Genomic DNA, 18,457 nt, shown 5'->3' on the forward strand with positions numbered 1-18,457 from the left:
CATCTTTGGACTGTGGGAGGAAACTGGAGCAGGGAGAGTGTGCAAACTCCACACACCGACAGTCGCCCAAGGCTAGAATCGAACCTAAGATCCTGATGGTGTGAGGCAGCTGTGCCACCACTGAGCCACGATGATAACGGAATAGGGTAGGTTAGATGGGCTTGAGATTGGTTTCACAGGTTGGCACCACATCGAGGGCCGAAGGGCCTGCACTGCATTGGAAATGTTCTATGTTGTGGGTTTGAGGGAGGTGTGTGTGTGTGTGGGAGAATCGCACACACACACACACACACACACATTCACAGGCACCGCCTCTACCCCGAGAATGCAAGCATCAGAAACTCAAGTCTGAAAATCACTCAGAACACCAGGTTAGAGTCCAACAGGTTGACTTGGAAGCACCAGCTGCCCCCTTCATCAGGTGGTGTTGGAGCACTTGGGTGTTGTGTGTGATTTTTAACGTGGTGCATCCCAGTCCAACACTGGCATCTCCAAATCGTGTGGAACAACACATTCTTTTTTTGGGGGGGGGGGGGAAGAAAAAACACCAAATGATTTTTGAACAAAAGCAAATTAGAACAGAAACGCTTTGACCCTCAGACTGCAGGTATTTCACACCCACCCTGGATGGGGGAGGCAGTTCCTTTTCAACTCACCTCCACCAATTAATTGCAGAAGAGTGTGTTTTCAAAAATGTTTTTTTTTGATGTGTGTGTCAGAGTGGAAATGGTGAAGGGGGTGGGGAAGGGAGTGTGTTACAAACGGGAATTAGTTTTTGGAAAAGTCTTTGACTCGAATCAGGGATGGGGAGGCGTGGTTTTGGGGGATTTGACTGTCGCAGCCAATCAGGGTTGAGGGATTGGATGAGGCCACGCCCTCCCCCGGTTTGGGCATGTGACTGGCGCGGCCAATCAGGGGATGGTCTGTCTGTTACATTGTGTCCATTTCCAGCCAGTGATACTGACTTGGATACATTTCAGCCGCGTTACATTGTGTCCAGGTCCCCCCCCCCCCCCTGAGGGACTCTGAGGGAGCAGAGCAGGGAGAAAGGGGGGCGAGATGGCTCGCAAGGCGGCCGCGAGTGCCCCCAGCCCCGGGCTGGACCGCCGCCGGATCGGGGAGAGGCTGGAAGCCAGCCTGGCCGGCCTGCAGGAGCTGAGGCTGCTCCGGGAGAGGCACCGGGAGACCGTCCGGAGGCTGCTGGAAGGACAGGAGGTGGAGGTGATGGAGGGGGAGGAGGTGATGGAGGAGGAGGCGACCGGCGGGGAAGCCGGCAGTAAACCCCCCGAGGGGCTGCAGCATCCGGCGGGAGCAACAAGTCCCCCAGAGCAGGTACAGGGAGGCAGGGGGGGGATCAACTCTCTGGGATCCGGGATCAGATCTGGGATTCCAAATCAAGTCTGAGATTCCAGATCAACTGAGATTCGGGATCAGATCTGTGATTCGGGATCAGATCTGGGATTCCAGACCAACTCTGGGATTTGGGATCAGATCTGGGATTCCAGACCAACTCTGGGATTTGGGATCAGATCTGGGATTCCAAATCAAGTCTGAGATTCCAGATCAGATCTGGGATTCCAAATCAACTCTGGGATTCGGGATCAGATCTGGGATTCCAGACCAACTCTGGGATTTGACTGGATCTTGGAATCACTCTGGGACTTAGAACCATTTTTTTGATATTTTGGGATCAATCTGTGATCCGACTGGACCTTGGAATCAGTCGGGGAGTTTGGGACTGTTTTGGGATTGGGGATCAATCAGGGGTTTGACTGGAACTTGAATCGGTCTGGGATTTTGGGCCTTTCTTTTGTGATTTGGGGAGATTTTGGGATCATTCTGTGCTGTGAGATCAATTTGGTGTTTGACCCGGATTTGGAATCATTTTGGAGTTTGGGATTATTTTAGAAGTTGATTCTGGGATTTGATGGATAGGGTTAAACCTCCCTCGAAACTAGCCGAATGAGCTACATTTGTACGGGGTAGGGGGTGGGGGCAAGAGGTGGTCTCATTGATGGTAGGGACAGGTGAGTGCTGTCCCCCTGGTCACTTGCTGCCTGGGGGCAGATCCACCAACCCTGAACCATTGACCTCTTGTGTGTTCCAAGACCCACCACGAGCCTGTCAGTATTGAGGGAGCCCTGAGGGGTGAAGGGAAAAGGTTAATTGAAAATTTCTACTGTGGGGTAAACGATCCCAGGGCACTGCAGCCTGAAAACTTTAACTAACCAACCGCTTCAGTGTGGGATCTTGCTGTGCCTACGCTCCATCCCAAGTTCAAAGTACTTGTTTTTTTAAAAAAAATCTTGTTGTTGTTAATTCCAGAGGCAGGTGCAGAGTTTGCACAATGCATTCCTGAACCTGTTGCTACTTTTACCTGGGGATTTTGGGGGAGAACTAATCTCTAGTGTGAGGCCTCCCCAGCACGAACAGCTCCTTTTCCAACCCCAGGTTGTCCTGAGGGCACTGCAGAGCCAGATTTAGCTTTGGCCCTTTCGAAGAGACGTTGGCATGCATTGGTGACAGGGGTGCCTGACTCTGCTATGCCATTAGGGTCAACTCTCTGCCCTCTGAAGGTCTTGAGAGTTGATATATGCTGCAGAACAATTCCAGGACTGGGATAGGGATAAATCCCGTGGAGAGTTTACACAGACCGGGCTTGTACGTCTGTGAGTGTCAGAGACTGGGGGGGGGGGGGGGGGGGGTGTGATCTGATCGAGGGGTTCAAGGTTAGGTATTTTTATTTGAGATATTAGATTCCCTGTAGTGTGGAAACAGGCCCTTCGGCCCAACAAGTCCACGCTGACCCTCCGAAGAGTAACCCACCCAGACCCATTTCACTAGATTTCCGACACATTACTGAGTGTTATTCCCTATACAGTATTCCAGTGGGCCCATTCAGACTGCTTCAGGAAGCATGTTGTCACACAGACTCCACAGTGGGAATCTCAAACTCTGTCTCCCACCGCACCCCAAAATAAAACTTGAAAGGGATAGATGTTTGCAGATTTAAAGGTGTCAAGGACTAATGGCAGATGGGGTTGAGATATAGATTAGCTGTGATCTGAGTGACCAGTGGGAAGACTAAAGGAGCAGGTCTGAATGGCCTCCTGCTGTTCCTGTGAAAGAAGCTGGAGGAAGGGGGGCTGAATGGCCTGCTGTTCCTGTGTGACAGGATGGAGGCTGAATGGCCTCCTGCTGTTCCTGTGTGACAGGCTGGAGGAAGGGGGGGCAGAATGGCTTACTGCTGTTCCTGTGTAACAGGATGGAGGAAGGGGGCTGAATGGCCTCCTGCTGTTCCTGTGTGACAGGCTGGAGAAGAGGGGCTGAATGGGCACTTAGAACTTGTAGGTATTTGGGCAAATGTGGCCGTGGACAGCAAGATGCTGCTGACTCTGTAATGTCAGGCGCAGTAGCAGCAGTGTGTACCACCTACAAGACGCACTGCAGCCAACTCACCAAGGCTCCTCAGGCAGCAACTTCCAAGCCACCTACCAGCCTGAAGGACAAGGGGCAGCAGATACATGGGAACACCAGCCCCTGCAAGTTCACCATTGGAAATATATCGCCGTTCCCCTCAGTGTCGCTGGATCAGAATCCTGGAATTGCCTCCCTGAGGGAACTGTGGATGTTTGCACACCCAGTGGACTACAGCAGCTCACCACCAATTAGGGATGGACCAATGAGAGTTTACGTTTTCCAAATGAATACATTTTTGTAAACCATGTAGGGTCCACTCGTGTGTGGCACCCAAACTGAGGGAGGAGGGGGCTGGTCATGTGCATGAGGCAGTCCCGAATGAATCCAATAGGGGGCGTTCGGGGGGGGGGAGGGAGGAAACCCACCCTGACATGGGGGGGTGGGGGGTGGAGGAGGAGGGAGGAACTCGCTCCCAGAGAGAGCGGCGAGGGAGATGGGAGTGGATGCATTCCCAACGGAGGGAAAGCCAGATGAACCCAGCAAGGAGAATGGAATGGAATTGGGGGGGGGGGCTGCAACTCGTGTGTGGAGCAGGAACAGCAGCAAGGGGAGCCAATGGGCCGAATGGCCTCCTACAGTGTGTGTGGGGGTGGGAGGTCTGCAATGAAATAGATCCATTTTCCTCCCCCCCCCCCCCCCCCCCCCCCCCGCAAAAGAGGCCAGACTGAGTCTCAGCTGTGCCTGGAGGGCAGTGACTGCACGACTGAAGTGTGCCCAGGGATTGTGGTCTCTCTCTCTCTCTCTCTCTGTGCAGATGCCAGACGCTGCCTTTGTACAGGCAGGAGGGCGAGAATTTTAATTTTGACTTAAATATAGGGTTTGCAGAGCTCCACACCCATTGGCACCTTGATGGATGTTAATCCCTTAATTGTTCGCCTGTCTGATGTTGTCTCCTCCGCTGTTGACTGCTCTCCAGCTCCCAGCTTGCGAGCTACCTTGAACAACGTAAACACGAATTACTGTAGCGCCCGGGACAGGGCCAGCGCTGTCTTTTAAGTACACAGCAGCAAGCCGGAGCGCGGTTTCGAGTCTCCTGGAAACTGCCCTCGCCGGGATGTCTGGGCGCCAGGGAGGGTGGGTTAAAATGCCCCTTTCCACTCCCCTCTCTTTCCCCCACCCCCCCCCCCCATCCTAATGCTTCTAGGAGTATGCCAACAGGAAGCAGATGATGCCTTTGATCTGCCGCACCCCTTTGGGTGAAACGGACCAAGTAAGGTGCGGGTGGCCCATTCAGCCCTTCGCCTGTGCCCTCCCATCAGTCCGATTGGCCAACTGTTGCTGCTTTCCCATCAGCTCCAAGGGTTAGGCCTGACTCTGGTTTGACCTGAACCATTGACCACTCTGCTGGACAAGAAACCGTTTTTAACGTTATTCAGAACTCCAGGGATGTAGGGACTGGAGGGGGGGGGGGGGTGACAGAGATAGGGAGGGGGTGTAGGGGCTGGAGGGAGTGACAGAGATAGGGAGGGGGGGTAGGGGCTGGAGGGGGTGACAGTGATAGGGAGGGGGGTGTAGGGGCCGGGGGGTGACAGAGATAGGGAGGGGGGTGTAGGGGCCGGGGGGTGACAGAGATAGGGAAGGGTTGTAGGGGCTGGAGGGGGGTGACAGAGATAGGGAGGGGGTGTAGGGGGTGACAGAGATAGGGAGGGGGTGTAGGGGCCGGGGGGTTACAGAGATAGGGAGGGGGGGTGTAGGGGCCGGGGGGTTACAGAGATAGGGAGGGGGTTTAGGGGGTTACAGAGATAGGGTGGGGGTGTAGGGGGTGACAGAGATAGGGAGGGGGTGTAGGGGGTTACAGAGATAGGGAGGGGGTGTAGGGGCTGGAGGGGGGTGACAGAGATAGGGAGGGGGTGTAGGGGGTGACAGAGATAGGGAGGGGGTGTAGGGGCCGCAGGGGGGTTACAGAGTAAGGAAGGGGTGTAGGGGGTGACAGAGATAGGGAGGGGGTGTAGGGGCTGGAGGGGGTGTAGGGGCTGGAGGGAGTTACAGAGATAGGGAGGGGGGTGTGGGGGTGTAGGGGCCGGAGGGGGGTGACAGAGATAGGGAGGGGGGTGTAGGGGCCGGAGGGGGGTGTAGGGGCAGGAGGGGGGTGACAGAGATAGGGAGGGGGTGACAGAGATAGGGAGGGGGTGACAGTGATAGGGAGGGGGTGTAGGGGCTGGAGGGAGTTACAGAGATAGGGAGGGGGTGTAGGGACTGGAGGGGGGGGTGTGACAGAGATAGGGAGGGGGTATAGGGGCTGGAGGGGGTTACAGAGATCGGGAGGGGCTGTAGGGGCTGGAGGGGGTTACAGAGATAGGGAGGGGGTGTAGGGGCTGGAGGGATGACCGTGATAGGGAGGGATGTAGGGGCGTAACAGAGATAGGAAGAGGGGGTAGGGCTGGAGGGAGTTACAGAGATAGGGAAGGGGTGACAGAGATAGGGAGGGGGTGTAGGGGCCGGAGGGGGTTACAGAGATAGGGAGGGGGTGTAGGGGCCACAGGGGGGTTACAGAGTAAGGAAGGGGTGTAGGGGCCAGAGGGGGGTGACAGAGATAGGGAGGGGGTGTATGGGCTGGAGGAGGGAACAGAGATAGGGAGGGGGTACACTGGCTGGGAGGGGGTTACAGAGACAGGGAGAGGGTGTAGGGGCTGGAGGGAGTGACAGATAGGGAGGGATGTAGGGGCGTAACAGAGATAGGGAGGGAGGGTAGGGCTGGAGGGAGTTACAGAGATAGGGAGGGGGTATAGGGGCTGGAGGCAGCTTTGGAGATGGGGTGGGGGTTTGGGGCTATGGAGAAATTGAACCCCCTGGAATATTAAAGGGCGGGGACCTGGTGCTGATCACAGGGTGAGGGATGGGCCTGGGGACTCGAACTGAGTTGGGACACAGGTGGTCACAGTCGGGAGATTTCTCTGAAAGGTGTTGCTGGGGAAACAGTTCCAGTCCGTCACTGACCCACTGAACGCCTCAGTCTACCACAGAATCCGGGTGAAGGGCTCAGTGTGCGGGTGTTGGGATCGTCAGAGGGGTCAGCTGTGTGGCACTGAGTGGCCATGTCTGCCTCTCCTGACGAAGGGCTTATGCCCAAAACGCCGAGTCTCCTGCTCCTTGGATGCTGCCTGACCTGCTGTGCTTTTCCAGCGCCACACTCAGGACTCATCTCCCACCCCTGTCTCCTCGTGTAATCGTGGAACCCTTGTGTGTTCACCACCAGACGCAGCTCCCAGTCTGCAGCTGCTGTTTGTCCTTACTAGTTAGTTGTCATTAGTTTGAATGGTTATTTATTTACTTATAGGGTGTGGGCGGCAGCAGTTAACACCCCATTCCTAATTGCCCCCTTGAGAAGGTGGGGGTGAGCTGCCTTCTTGACCCGCTGCAGTCCTGTGTTGTATAGGGACACCCACACAGTCCTCTTAGGGAGGGAGTTTCCAGTATTCTGACCCAGCGACACTGGTATATTCCCAAATTGGGATGGTGAGGGGCTCGGAGGGGAACCTGCGGGGGGGGTGGGTTTCCACATATCTGCTGTCTTTGTCCTGTGGGAGCCCCCAGTACATTACCAGGGGCTGGTTGATGTCCAGGTGACACGCGATCACTCCGCTACTGAGGGGAACATCACACAACACCAGGGTATAGTCCAACAGGTTTATTTGGAAGCACTAGCTTTCGTTGCTCCCAAATAAACCTGTTGGACTATAACCTGGTGTTGTGTGATTTTTGTGTACCTCAGTCCAACACTGGCCCCTCCAAGTTATGACTGAGAGAATGCCAATGACCCAAGACACTCTTGGAAAAAAAAAGTCATTGTGCACATCTCCATCTTAAATTCACTGGGGAGGTGATAGCCAAGTGGCACTTTGACTAGATCACTAATCCAGAGACCCAAGAAACAAAGAAAGCTTATAGCCCAGGAACAGGCCCTTCGGCCCTCCAAGCCTGAGCTGATCCAAATCTACTGTCTAAACCTGTCACCCAATCCCTAAGCATCTGTAGCCCTCTGCTCCCCACCTACTCGTGCATCTGTCCAGACACCCCTTAAATGAATCTACCATGCCTGCCTCTACCACCGCTGCTGGCAACGCGTTCCAAACGCCCACCACCCTCTGTGTGAAGTACTTGCCGCATGAATCCCCCTTAAACTTTTCACCTTTCACCTTAAACCCGTAACCTCTCGTTATTGAATCCCTCACTCTGGGAAACAGCTTATCTCTATCTACCCTGTTCGATACCCTACATGATTTTGTAAACCACAAACAGGATCCCCCCCCCCAATCTCCTTTCTTCTAATGAAAACGATCCTAACCTAACCCTCTCTTCATAGCTAGCCCCTTCCATACCAGGCAACATCCTCGTAAACCTTCTCTGCACCCTCTCCAAAGCGTCCACATCCTTTTGGTAACGTGGCGCCCAGAACTGTACGCAGTATTCCAAATGCGGCCGAACCAATATCTTGTACAATTTTAACATGAACTGCCAGCTCAATGTTGTTCAAGAAACCGGAGTTTGAATCCCACTGTGGAATTTGGATTCACTTTAAAAAAACAAATCTGAAATTAAAAGATGAATGATGTCTATGAATCGAGTGTGGGACAAACCCACCCTGGTTCACGAAAGGGACCTTTTACCTGGTCTGGGTCAACACGTGACTCCAGACCCACAGCAATGTGGTTGACTCGTAACTGCCCTCTGGGCAATTAGGGACGGGCAAAATAAATGCTGGCCCTAGTCCGAGACACCCTCATCACTTCAGTGAATATTAACAGAAAAGGGAGACTCGTTATTTTGAACCTCTGCCCCCCTCTCTGACGAGGGGGCACCACCCTCTCAGCATCCATCTTGTCAGTCCCCCTCGTGATCTGGTGTGTCTCAACCATGTCACCCTCCCACCCTTCTGAACTCCAATGAATACCGGCCTAGCCTGTTCTCTTTGTGCGTTGGGTAGTGTTGTAGAACAGAGAGATCTAGGGGTTCAGGTGCGTAATTCTTTGAAGTTTGTGTCACATATAGACAGGGGGGGCTAAGAAGACGTTTAGCACGCTTGCCTTCATTACTCAGATCTCTTGAGTGTAGGAGTTGGGACATCATGTTGGGGTTGTACAGGACATTGATTCGATTAGATTAGATTACTAACAGTGTGGAAACAGGCCCTTCGGCCCAACAAGTCCACACTGACCAGCTGAAGTGCAACCCACCCAGACCCATTCCCCTACATTTACCCCTTCACCTAACACTACGGGCAATTTAGCATGGCCAATTCACCTAAACTGCACATCTTCGGACTGTGGGAGGAAACCGGAGCACCCGGAGGAAACCCACGCAGACACGGGGAGAATGTGCAAACTCCACATTGCTGAGGGCTCATTTGGAATACCATGTCCAGTTCTGGTCACCCTGTTAAAGGAAGGATATTATTGCACTGAAGAGGGGTCAGAAGAGATTTATCAGAAGAGATTTATCAGGATGTTGCCGGGAATGGAGGGTTTGAGTAATAAAGAATGGCTGGCTGGGACTTTTTTTTTAATATAGAAGTTTATAAAATCGTGAGCATAGAAAGAGTTAATGGTAGTTGTCTTTTCCCTCAGATGGAGGGTTTCAGATTTTTTAAGGTGAGAGGAGAGAGATTTTAAAAAGACACGAGGGACAATTTTTTTTTTACACAGAGTGGTTCATGTGTGGAATGAGCTTCCAGAGGAAGTGATGGATGTGGGGACGGTTACAACATTTAAGAGACATTTGGGTGGATACATGAAGAGGAAAGGGTTTGGAGGGATATGAAAAAATCTTCTTGGAGAAAGTGAGGACTGGAGATCAGAGCTGAAAATGTGTTGCTGGAAAAGCGCAGCAGGTCAGGCAGCATCCAAGGAGCAAGAGACTCGACATTTCGGGCATGAGCCATTCCTGAAGAAGGGCTGATGCCCGAAACGTCGATTCTCCTGCTCCTTGGATGCTGCCTGACCTGCTGCGCTTTTCCAGCAACACATTTTCAGCTCTGGAGGGATATGGGCTCGGTGCAGGCAGGTGGGACTAGTTTAGTTTGCAATTATGTTTGGCACGGACCGGTTGGGCAAAGAGGTCTGTTTCCGTGCTGGATGACCCTGTTTGTTGTCGGCTCTCCAAAATGCACACCGTCCAGGCCTCCAGGTGAGCCCTCCCCCACTCCCTGTGCAGCTGTACATCTTCCATTCCCCGCCCCTTTGGCAGCTTGTTTCATGGTGTAGCAGGTGTAGGAGAAAGTGCTTCCTATATTCAGGCCTTCCCCGTTTGTGTCAGGGAAGTTCGGGCCAAATGTGGTTACTCGCCAAGCTTCTCCAGCGTAGAAACAGGCCATTCAGCCCATCATGGCCATACTGGTCATCAAACATCTACCCATTCCGACCCCATTTCCCAGCATTTGGCCCCTTTGCTTTGTATGCTATGGTGTTTTAACAGTTCACTTCAATTCTTAGGGTCTGTTTCTGTGCTGTACAGTTCTTCAGTCTAACTTGTCCAGATATCCTAAGTTAATCGAGACGCATTTGCCAACATTTGGCCCATATCCATCTAAAACCTCCCTATCCACGTACCTATCTAGGTGCCTTTTAAATGTTGTAATTGTACCAGCCTCCATCACTTCCTCTGGCAGCTCATCTCACACACACACCAGTCTCACCTTCAACCTATGCCCTCTAGGTTTGGTCTCATGCTCCCTCCCCCCCTCCAATCCTGTGGAAAGGACCATGACTATTCACCCTATCCATGCCCCTCATGAGTTTATAAACCTCCTATAAGGTCACCCCTCAGCCTCCGACGCTCCAGGGAAAACAGCCCCAGCCTGTTCAGCCTCTCCCTGTAGCTATAAACCATCCTGAACCCCTCGATTAGCTTCCAGATCTGTAAGTCACTCCAAGGTACCTATTATTCCCTATATGAACCACCCCTGAGTCCCTCGATTAGATTCCAGTCTGTAACTCCAACCCTGACAACACCCCTGTAAACCTTTTCTGCACCTTTTCAAGTTTCACAACATCCTTCCTATAGCAGGGGAGACCAGAATTGAACGCAGCATTCCAAAAGTGCCCGAATGTCTTGTGCAGCCGCAACATGACCTCCCAACTCCGATAGTCAATAAAGACGTGTACCTAACACCGCCTTCACTATCCTATCTACCTGCGACACCACTTTCGAGGGGCTGTGAACCTGCACTCCAAGGTCTCTTTGTTCAGCAACACTCCCCAGGACCTTACCGCTAAGTCCTGTCCTGATTTGCCTTTCCAAAATGCAGCACCTCACATTTATCTAAATTAAACTCCACCTGCCAACCCTCAGGCTTCTCAAAGGCCTTGAGAGTTCCTGTTCCTACCATCCTTGCAGGCAGCGAGTTCCGGACCCTCACCACCGTCTGGTAAAAATGTTTTCTAAAGTTGCACCCCCCCCCCCCCCAACTCTTTTTCCTTAACACTGTGCCCCCCCCCCCCCCCCTCCTACGTGGGAGAGATTGCTTCCAATTCACTCCTGTCCATGTTCCTCAATCAGGTACCCTCCCCCCACCCCGGCCTTCTCTACTCTAAGCAAAACAATGCCAGTCTCTCTGCATCATTGAAATGCTCCATCCCAGGCAGTATGCTGGGGAATCTCCTCTACACCCTCTCCAGTGCAAACATATCCTTCCTGTAGCACAGAGACCAGAACTGCACACTGTAATCCACCTGGGGCCTGATTTAATGTTAGGTACAGCTTCATCAGAATCTCTTTACTTTTGCCTTGACTAATAAAGGCAAACGTGGCATAACCTCCTTATAACCACCGTGTCTGCCTGGCTTGCAGCATTCAAAAGTCTAGTTGCTGAACAAAGAGACCTTGGAGTGCAGGTTCATAGCTCCTTGAAAGTAGAGTCGCAGGTAGATAGGATAGTGAAGAAGGCGTTTGGTATGCTTTCCTTTATCGGTCAGAGTATTGAGTACAGGAGTCGGGAGGTCATGGTGTGGCTGTACAGGACAGTGGGTTAGATCATGGGGAAGAATGTTGTCCCTTGCAAGTTGAGGACGATCCCAGACTGGCGCTGCCAAATGGCACAATGATCTGACTGCCCGGTTGTGGTGGGGAGTGCAGGAAAGCGTACCAAACGAGGCACGCCACGCTCTGTCAGCGACGGTGTGGGCAGCCGGTCGAAGCAAATGTGGGGGGGGGGGGGGGGGGGGGTGAAGGGGGAGGGGGAGCCAGGTTTCTGGGAGCTAAGGTCGAGGTTTCGCCAGGCTGCGGCAGATGCTGCTCGGTGTAATTAGTGGTGTGTTATCGACGGGGCCCCTGTGTTTGTTGAAGTGAGTCAGTCTGCACACAAACTCACAGCTTAATATGTGGCAATCAGATAACAACCACATCAGACTCCGCACAGGGATTACACACCTGACACCCGTCACAGCAGAACAGTATGTTCCTGGCATCACATACACACTGCACCTTCATCACCAGCTTCACCTGACTGCTGGCAAGCTGCTGTTTTACAAATATATAACCATCCCTAGGACCCCTCGGCTAGGTTCCAGTCTGTAACTCTCCCAGGAATCTGTTATTCTGTATATAACCCACCCCGAACCCCTTGATTAGATTCCAGTCTGTAACTCTCCCAAGGATCTGTTAGTCTATATATAAACACCCTGAACCCTTTGATTGGATTCCAGCCTGTAACTCCCTCCCAGGTACCTGTTATTCTGTATATAACCCCACTAGACCCCTCTATTTAGATTCCAGTCTGTAACCCCCTCCCAGGGGATTCTGTTATTCTGTATATAACCCACCCCGAACCCCTCGATTAGAACCCAGTCTGTAACTCACTCCCAGGTATCTGTTATTCTGTATATAAACCACCCTGAACCCCTCTATTAGATTCCAGTCTGTAACTCTCTGCTGGAAAACTCAGGATTTTGCTATAGTTCACCTTGTCCCTTAATCTGTCACTCCTTTCCCTGAAAGCGACCTGCCCCAGTATTGGCCAGCTATTTGATCTTGGGTGGAACATATTTCCTCCTGATCAGTTTCCAAATGATTTCAGTACATTTCGGGACAAAACAAGCCCTCCCGTACTCAGTCTGATGCATTGTTCTGGTTTGTAATGTGCACAGTGTCTCCCCGCTCCCTACCTGACAGACATCCCTGTGGTAATGTTAGGACAGAGCAAGGGACCAGTGAGGACAAGATTTTGAGTTCATGGCTAGTCTTTTTTTTTGAATGGAACAACACCCACCAAGTTTATGATCTTGAGTTTATCACATGCCTAACATGGGATGATTGTGCGTCAGCTGAAGAAGCTGATGTCATGAAATCAACTGTCAGGATAAAGGAGTCAGATTTTTAAGGTCATGTGGAAGGAGAGAGAGCAAGGGAGAGGGGTTTAGGGAGACTACTCCAGAGCTCAGGGCTTCAAGCAGCTGTGGGAACATGGTGGAGCGATGGGAATCAGCGGAGGGGGTAGGTGCTCAAGAGGCTGGGATTGGAGGGGGTGACAGAGATAGGGAGGGGGTGTAGGGGCTGGAGGAGGTTAGAGGTAGGGAGGGGGTATAGGGGCTGGAGGGGGTTACAGAGATGGGGAGGGGGTGTAGGGGCTGGAGGGGTGTTGGGGTGGGAGCAGATTGAATGCAGTCAGTGTGTGTACACTGTTACCTGTGGATAGTGCAATGCAGTGATTATGTTGTGTGGTTTGTGTGTGTGTGTGTTTTTCTTTACAGACCTGCTCACTGGCCCCTGGTCACCCCGATACCCAGCGGAGTCCTGTCCACCAGCTCGCTGGGACCCGTCTGGGCAGTGGTGAGAGCCAACCTGTCAACGGGGCACCCATCTCAGGCCTGGAGGACGGGCCCTATCGACCTCCAGAGGAGCCCTCCTTGACGTCGGGTGCCAAATCCCCCGGGCCGGCACGAGGGGGGAGGGCAGAGCGGCCTCCAGAGCTGCTTGCAATGTCCGTGGGCCTGGAGAGGCTTGGCTCAGGGATACTGCTCACCGACAGCCCCATGGAAAACCTCGACTCTGACTCCCGGCCGAGCTCAGGTGACTGACCCAGGGCCAAGAGCTCGGAGATGCTTACTCCCCATCAGGAGAAATCTTCTCGTAATCCGAGTGGGGGGTGGGGGGGTGCTGATGCAGGCATGGGAGTAGACAGTGCTCTCTCTGGACAGGATTGAGAAGGCCATGTTGCCTGGATTCGGGATATCCGGTCAAGCGCAGGCAGGTTGTGGGGAGTGGGGGCTAGTCTGGCTTGGCGTTACAGTCGAGCCGAAGGGTCTGTGAGACCCGTCTGGGCTGCAAAGTGGGGAGGGGAACGCTCCAGTTGTTGTGGTCCACATGGACAGCCTGGATGGAGTAGATGTGGAGCGGGATGTCTCCACTAACTGGGCACGACCTCAGAGGGAAGGGACGACATTTTTGAAGCAAGGCGAGGAGAAATCTCTTCAGTCAGAGGGTGGGGAATCTCCGGGGGGTTGGCCAGGTCACTGAGTATCTTTAAGACCGAGGGATAGAAAGGGCCTTGATTAGTAAGGGGGTCGAGGGTTACAGGAATTACTCTGTTAATGTTCCATTGGCCACATGGGGAGAAGGGCAGGAGAGTGGCGCAGGAGACTTGATGGGCCAAACGGCCTAATTCTGCTCCCTGTATTCTTATGGAAGGGTGTCTGTTGGCCCCAGGGACATTGCTGATCCGTTAAAATGGGCAGATCCAAGGTCTAAGGAAGGAGAGTGAAGGGAAAGATGTTGGGCAGTGGGAGGGATGGAGGGGACTGGAGGGGAGAGGGATGGAGGGGGGGGAGAGAGATGGAGGGGGCTGGAGGAGAGAGGGAGGGGATGGGGGGGCTGGAGGAGAGAGGGAGGGGATGGAGGGGGCTGGAGGAGAGAGGGATGGAGGGGGCTGGAGGAGAGAGGGCTGGAGGGGAGAGAGATGGAGGGGGCTGGAGGGGATGGGGGGGCTGGAGGAGAGAGGGAGGGGATGGGGGGGCTGGAGGAGAGAGGGAGAGGGAGGGGGGGCTGGAGGAGAGAGGGAGGGGGGCTGGAGGAGAGAGGGATGGAGGGGCTAGAGGAGAGAGGGTGGGAATCAGAGTGGGGATGGGATAGTGTTGATAACCTAGGTAAGAGATATTGAGGCGGTGGGGGGGGGGGTCTGACTGTGTCAGAAACGGGGTGTGGGGGGGGGGGATGGGTTACACAGTATCTGTGGCTCTAACCATCTCCTCTCTCTCGCACGGCTGGCGGGCAGGTTTTTACGATGTCAGTGACAGCACGTCGTGCTCCCTCTCCAACTCCTGTACATCGGTGTACAGCGAGTGTCCATCCAGCTCACGGTGGAGTATGCAGTCCCTCACGCAGCTTTCCCGGCCGAACAGCTATCGGAACAGACCCCGCTCGACGGACGATGCGGCCGTCTGTTTCGGCGAGCTCCGATCGCAGAGGATGCTGCTGTCTGGCCGTGAGGTACACCCTGGAGAGGCTGGTGGGGCTCTCAGGAGGTGCAGAGTCTCCCAGAGGCCTGTCTCCACAGGTAAAGATCCCCTCGATGCTCTCTGTCTTGCCTCTGTGCTATGTACTCATAGGATTCCCGAATTAACATCCCCTCCACCTCCCTCGGTCACTCAGGAACCTGACAGGCATCTCTCTGCCCGCTCCCTCAGCGGTGACTCTCCGACAGTGCCCACTCCCTCAGCGCTGACCCTCCGACAGGGCTCACTCCCTCAGCACTGACCCTTTGACAGGGCTCACTCCCTCAGCACTGACCCTCCGACAGTGCGGCGCTCCCTCAGCACTGACCCTCCGACAGTGCCCACTCCCTCAGCACTGACCCTCCAACAGTGCGGCGCTCCCTCAGCACGGACCCTCCGACAGTGCCTGCCTCCTCGGCGCTCACCCCCTGACAGTGTATGGGGGGTATGTTTGGGGTGAATATGAGGGTTTGTGTTGGTGGGGGTGGGGTTGCTCTGATGGATCGTCTCTAACCGGCCGCCTCTCTCTCTCTCTCTCTCTCTCCAGGAGACCTGATCACTCTTCGCCGCTTCCTGAGCGTTGATCCAGGTGGAGGGCCCTCACCCTCCAGCCCCGGCTCCTGGTTACCCCCTGGTCCACCGGACCGTAAGTACCGGTGTGACCTGGTCTCCCGGCACGGTGCGGAGGTCTACCACTACCCGAGCCCCCTGCACGCCGTGGCTCTGCAGAGCCCCCTGTTCACGGCCTGCTCAGCCCGGGCCTACCCCCTGGGCCTGCCCCCTCCCAGGGAAGCAGGGGCCGTGGGCGAAGGGATCCCCGAGGCCCAGGAGCCGCCGGAGGCCTACCGGGGCCGGCTGGACAAGTACATCTCGGGCCTGGTGCTGCGGTCACGGTGTAGGCCTCTCCCAGGCCGCTCCGAGCTGGCCTGTCGGGCCAAGAGCCTCTCCCTGTCGTCCGTCTACAGCCAGAGCTCCTCGGCGTCGGGCGGAGCTCTGGCCAGTCTCCCCGCCACCGGCTGGAAGCTCCGCCGGAGGATCTCCACCTGCTGCCCCAGCTTGGACAAGGCCCTGCGCTCACCAGGAGAGGCCCAGGCGTGCGGGGCCTACTCGGAGGCGGGCCAGCACCCGCCGGGCCCCTCTGAGGCCCCCCTCTACCGGGGGCGGCACCTGCACCGGGAGTTGGTCAAGTGCCCGTCGGCGCAGGCCGACTCCTGGGAGCTGAGGCCCGGCAGGGATTCGACCGCCCGCTCCCTCTCGGAGGCCCACCTGGACTCGGCCCCGGTGGGCGCCGGGGCGTCCCCCGGCAGCTCCGGCGCCACCCGTGGCCGCCAGAGGAAGTGGGCCTCGGTGCTGGAGATCGCCGGCCGCTGCGGGCACAGGAAGCCCGGCCTCCTCAGCCAGGCCCAGGCCTTCCTTAGCCGCCGGCAGCGTCCCTGCCCCGGCTGGCCTCCTGCCTCCCCGCGGTTGGGTCGGACCCAGGAGGTCGGCGGCGGTGACACCTTACCCAGACTGGGAGGGGCCCCCTTGGAGGGTCGCTTCCACCGGTCCAAGTCCTTCAAGGAGCTCAGGAAGAAGGTCCAGCTCTCCATCCGGCCTTGGTCCCTCAAGGTGAACAACTCCTCCAAGTGACCTCTGATTGGTGGGGGGTGGGGGAAGAGAGCAGGGGGTGAGATCTGACCATCTCCCCCTTGGGGGTGGGCCACAGGGGTGACATTTGCCCCCTGAGTTGACAGGGACAGGGCTGCGGGGGTGAGATCTGTCCCCTCAGTTGTTGGGGGTAAGCCCTGCTCCCCCCACCCCCTGTTGTGCGGTGGGGGGGGGGGGGTGAAGGGAACAGGGGGGAGGAAAAGAATCTGTCCCCTCCAGTGGTCAGGAGTGGGGAAGAGGAAGGAAATCCATCCCTTCAGCTGTTTGGGGAGGTGAGGGTGTGTGGTCTACCCCTGGGATGATAAAGGGTCTTGGGGGGGTGGGGGAACCTCCAGAACACCGACCGTGGTGGGAGAGCGAGGCAAATGCGGGAACAGTAGCAGCAGCAGGCCGTTCGGCCCTTCCAGCCCCTCCTGCTATGCAAGAGGGCCGTGGCTGATGCTTGATCTCGACGCCATGTTCTCGCTTTCCCGCCATACCTCTTTCAAAATCTTTTCAAAACAAGATTTCTTTCTTTGAATATACTCAGGGCCCCAGCCTCCCAGGGGTTCGCCATCCTCCTCTGCTCAATTCTAACTGGCCTTATCCTGAGACCATGTGCCCTGGACCTCCCGACCCAATGAGGAGAAAACCTCCTCCCTGCGTCGTCTTTTCCTAGCCCTGTTAGAATTTTGTGTATTTCAATCAGGTTCCTCCCCTCCTCTCTTCCCCCACTCTCCACCACACCCTTGGAATATTCTAAACTCCAAACGTGAGGGAAATAGGGTCCTCTGACCAGCTATTCGCCAATGGGTGGCTTCGCGGCCCACCATTTTCGAACGCGGAGGGTAGAATTTAGACACCTCGCTCTCTTTGAGATTCCCAGCACCCCTTCACCCCCCCCCTTCCCTTACCACTCACACCCCAGGTCTTGGGGGGGGGGGCATGCAAGACGGGTGAGGGGAAAATGGAGGGAGAGGCCGGCACCATTCTAGCAGGGCAAAGACGGGCCGAAGGGGTGTGTTTTCCTGGGGAGTGGAGCAACATGAAATGGTGTGCCTTAAAACAGAATTTTTTTTTTAAAAAACAAAATCTCGAATGGTTTCTTAATGGGAAGAAGTTTATAAACTGACTTTTCCCGCTGGGATGTAATGTTTTCCGATACTGAATGAATGTGGAGTCCCATTAAAGCTGTGTGATTGCAGTCTGCCTGACTCTGTTTGTGTCCGGGGGTGCAACAGGCTGGGACGTTCGACAGGGGTAGGCATCACAGCCGTCTGTGAGGGAGCTGGGATGACAATGCTGTGAGGTGGACCCACTCGAGTCATAGAGATGTACAGCATGGAAACAGACCCTTCGGTCCAACCCGTTCATGCCGACCAGATATCCCAACCCCAATCTAGTCCCACCTGCCAGCACCCGGCCCATATCCCTCCAAACCCTTCCTATTCATATACCCATCCAGATGCCTCTTAAATGTTGTCATTGTACCAGCCTCCACCACATCCTCTGGCAGCTCATTCCACACACGCATCACCCTCTGTGTGAAAAAGTTGCCCCTGAGGTCTCTTTTATATCTTTACCCTCTCATCCTAAACCTATCCCCTCTAAGTTCTGGACTCCCCAACCCCAGGGAAAAGACTTTGTCTATTTATCCTATCCATGCCCCTCATAATTTTGTAAACCTCTATAAGGTCACCCCCTTCGCCTCCGATGCTCCAGGGAAAACAGCCTAGTGATGGGACAGAAAGCTACTCAGCCTGCTGTGTCCATTCTAACTCTTTGACAGACTCTGTCCACCCATCCCATAGCCCTGCCAATGTCTCCCTTTCAAATATTTATCTAATTCCCCCTGTTGGGAATCTGCATCCCCTGCCCTGTACAGGCAATCCAGATCCTAAATAACTCAATGCGTCGAAAAGTCTCAC

The 18,457-nt window shown here is 54.8% G+C and overlaps 1 protein-coding gene across 1 annotated transcript; it reads left to right on the forward strand.

The window, feature by feature from the left end:
- Window positions 1-927: 927 nt before the first annotated feature.
- On the forward strand, window positions 928-17,733 carry LOC140457096 (uncharacterized). The gene is made up of 4 exons (XM_072551079.1): window positions 928-1,332; window positions 13,164-13,482; window positions 14,684-14,965; window positions 15,451-17,733. Exons 1-4 carry the CDS (start codon window positions 1,060-1,062, stop codon window positions 16,530-16,532), a joined length of 1,956 nt encoding a protein of 651 aa, XP_072407180.1. The 5' UTR covers window positions 928-1,059; the 3' UTR covers window positions 16,533-17,733.
- The last annotated feature ends 724 nt before the right edge of the window (window positions 17,734-18,457 follow it).

Source organism: Chiloscyllium punctatum, chromosome 31, assembly GCF_047496795.1.
Source record: "Chiloscyllium punctatum isolate Juve2018m chromosome 31, sChiPun1.3, whole genome shotgun sequence".
NCBI classification, from domain to species: Eukaryota; Metazoa; Chordata; class Chondrichthyes; order Orectolobiformes; family Hemiscylliidae; genus Chiloscyllium; species Chiloscyllium punctatum.

Bases quoted from the DNA above. Each gene is read 5' to 3' on its own strand.
- LOC140457096 (XM_072551079.1), top strand. From the start codon at position 1,060: ATGGCTCGCAAGGCGGCCGCGAGTGCCCCCAGCCCCGGGCTGGACCGC. The intron at 1,333-13,163 runs GTACAGGGAGGC...TTTTCTTTACAG, and splicing joins CAACAAGTCCCCCAGAGCAG to ACCTGCTCACTGGCCCCTGG. The intron at 13,483-14,683 runs GTGACTGACCCA...GCTGGCGGGCAG, and splicing joins TGACTCCCGGCCGAGCTCAG to GTTTTTACGATGTCAGTGAC.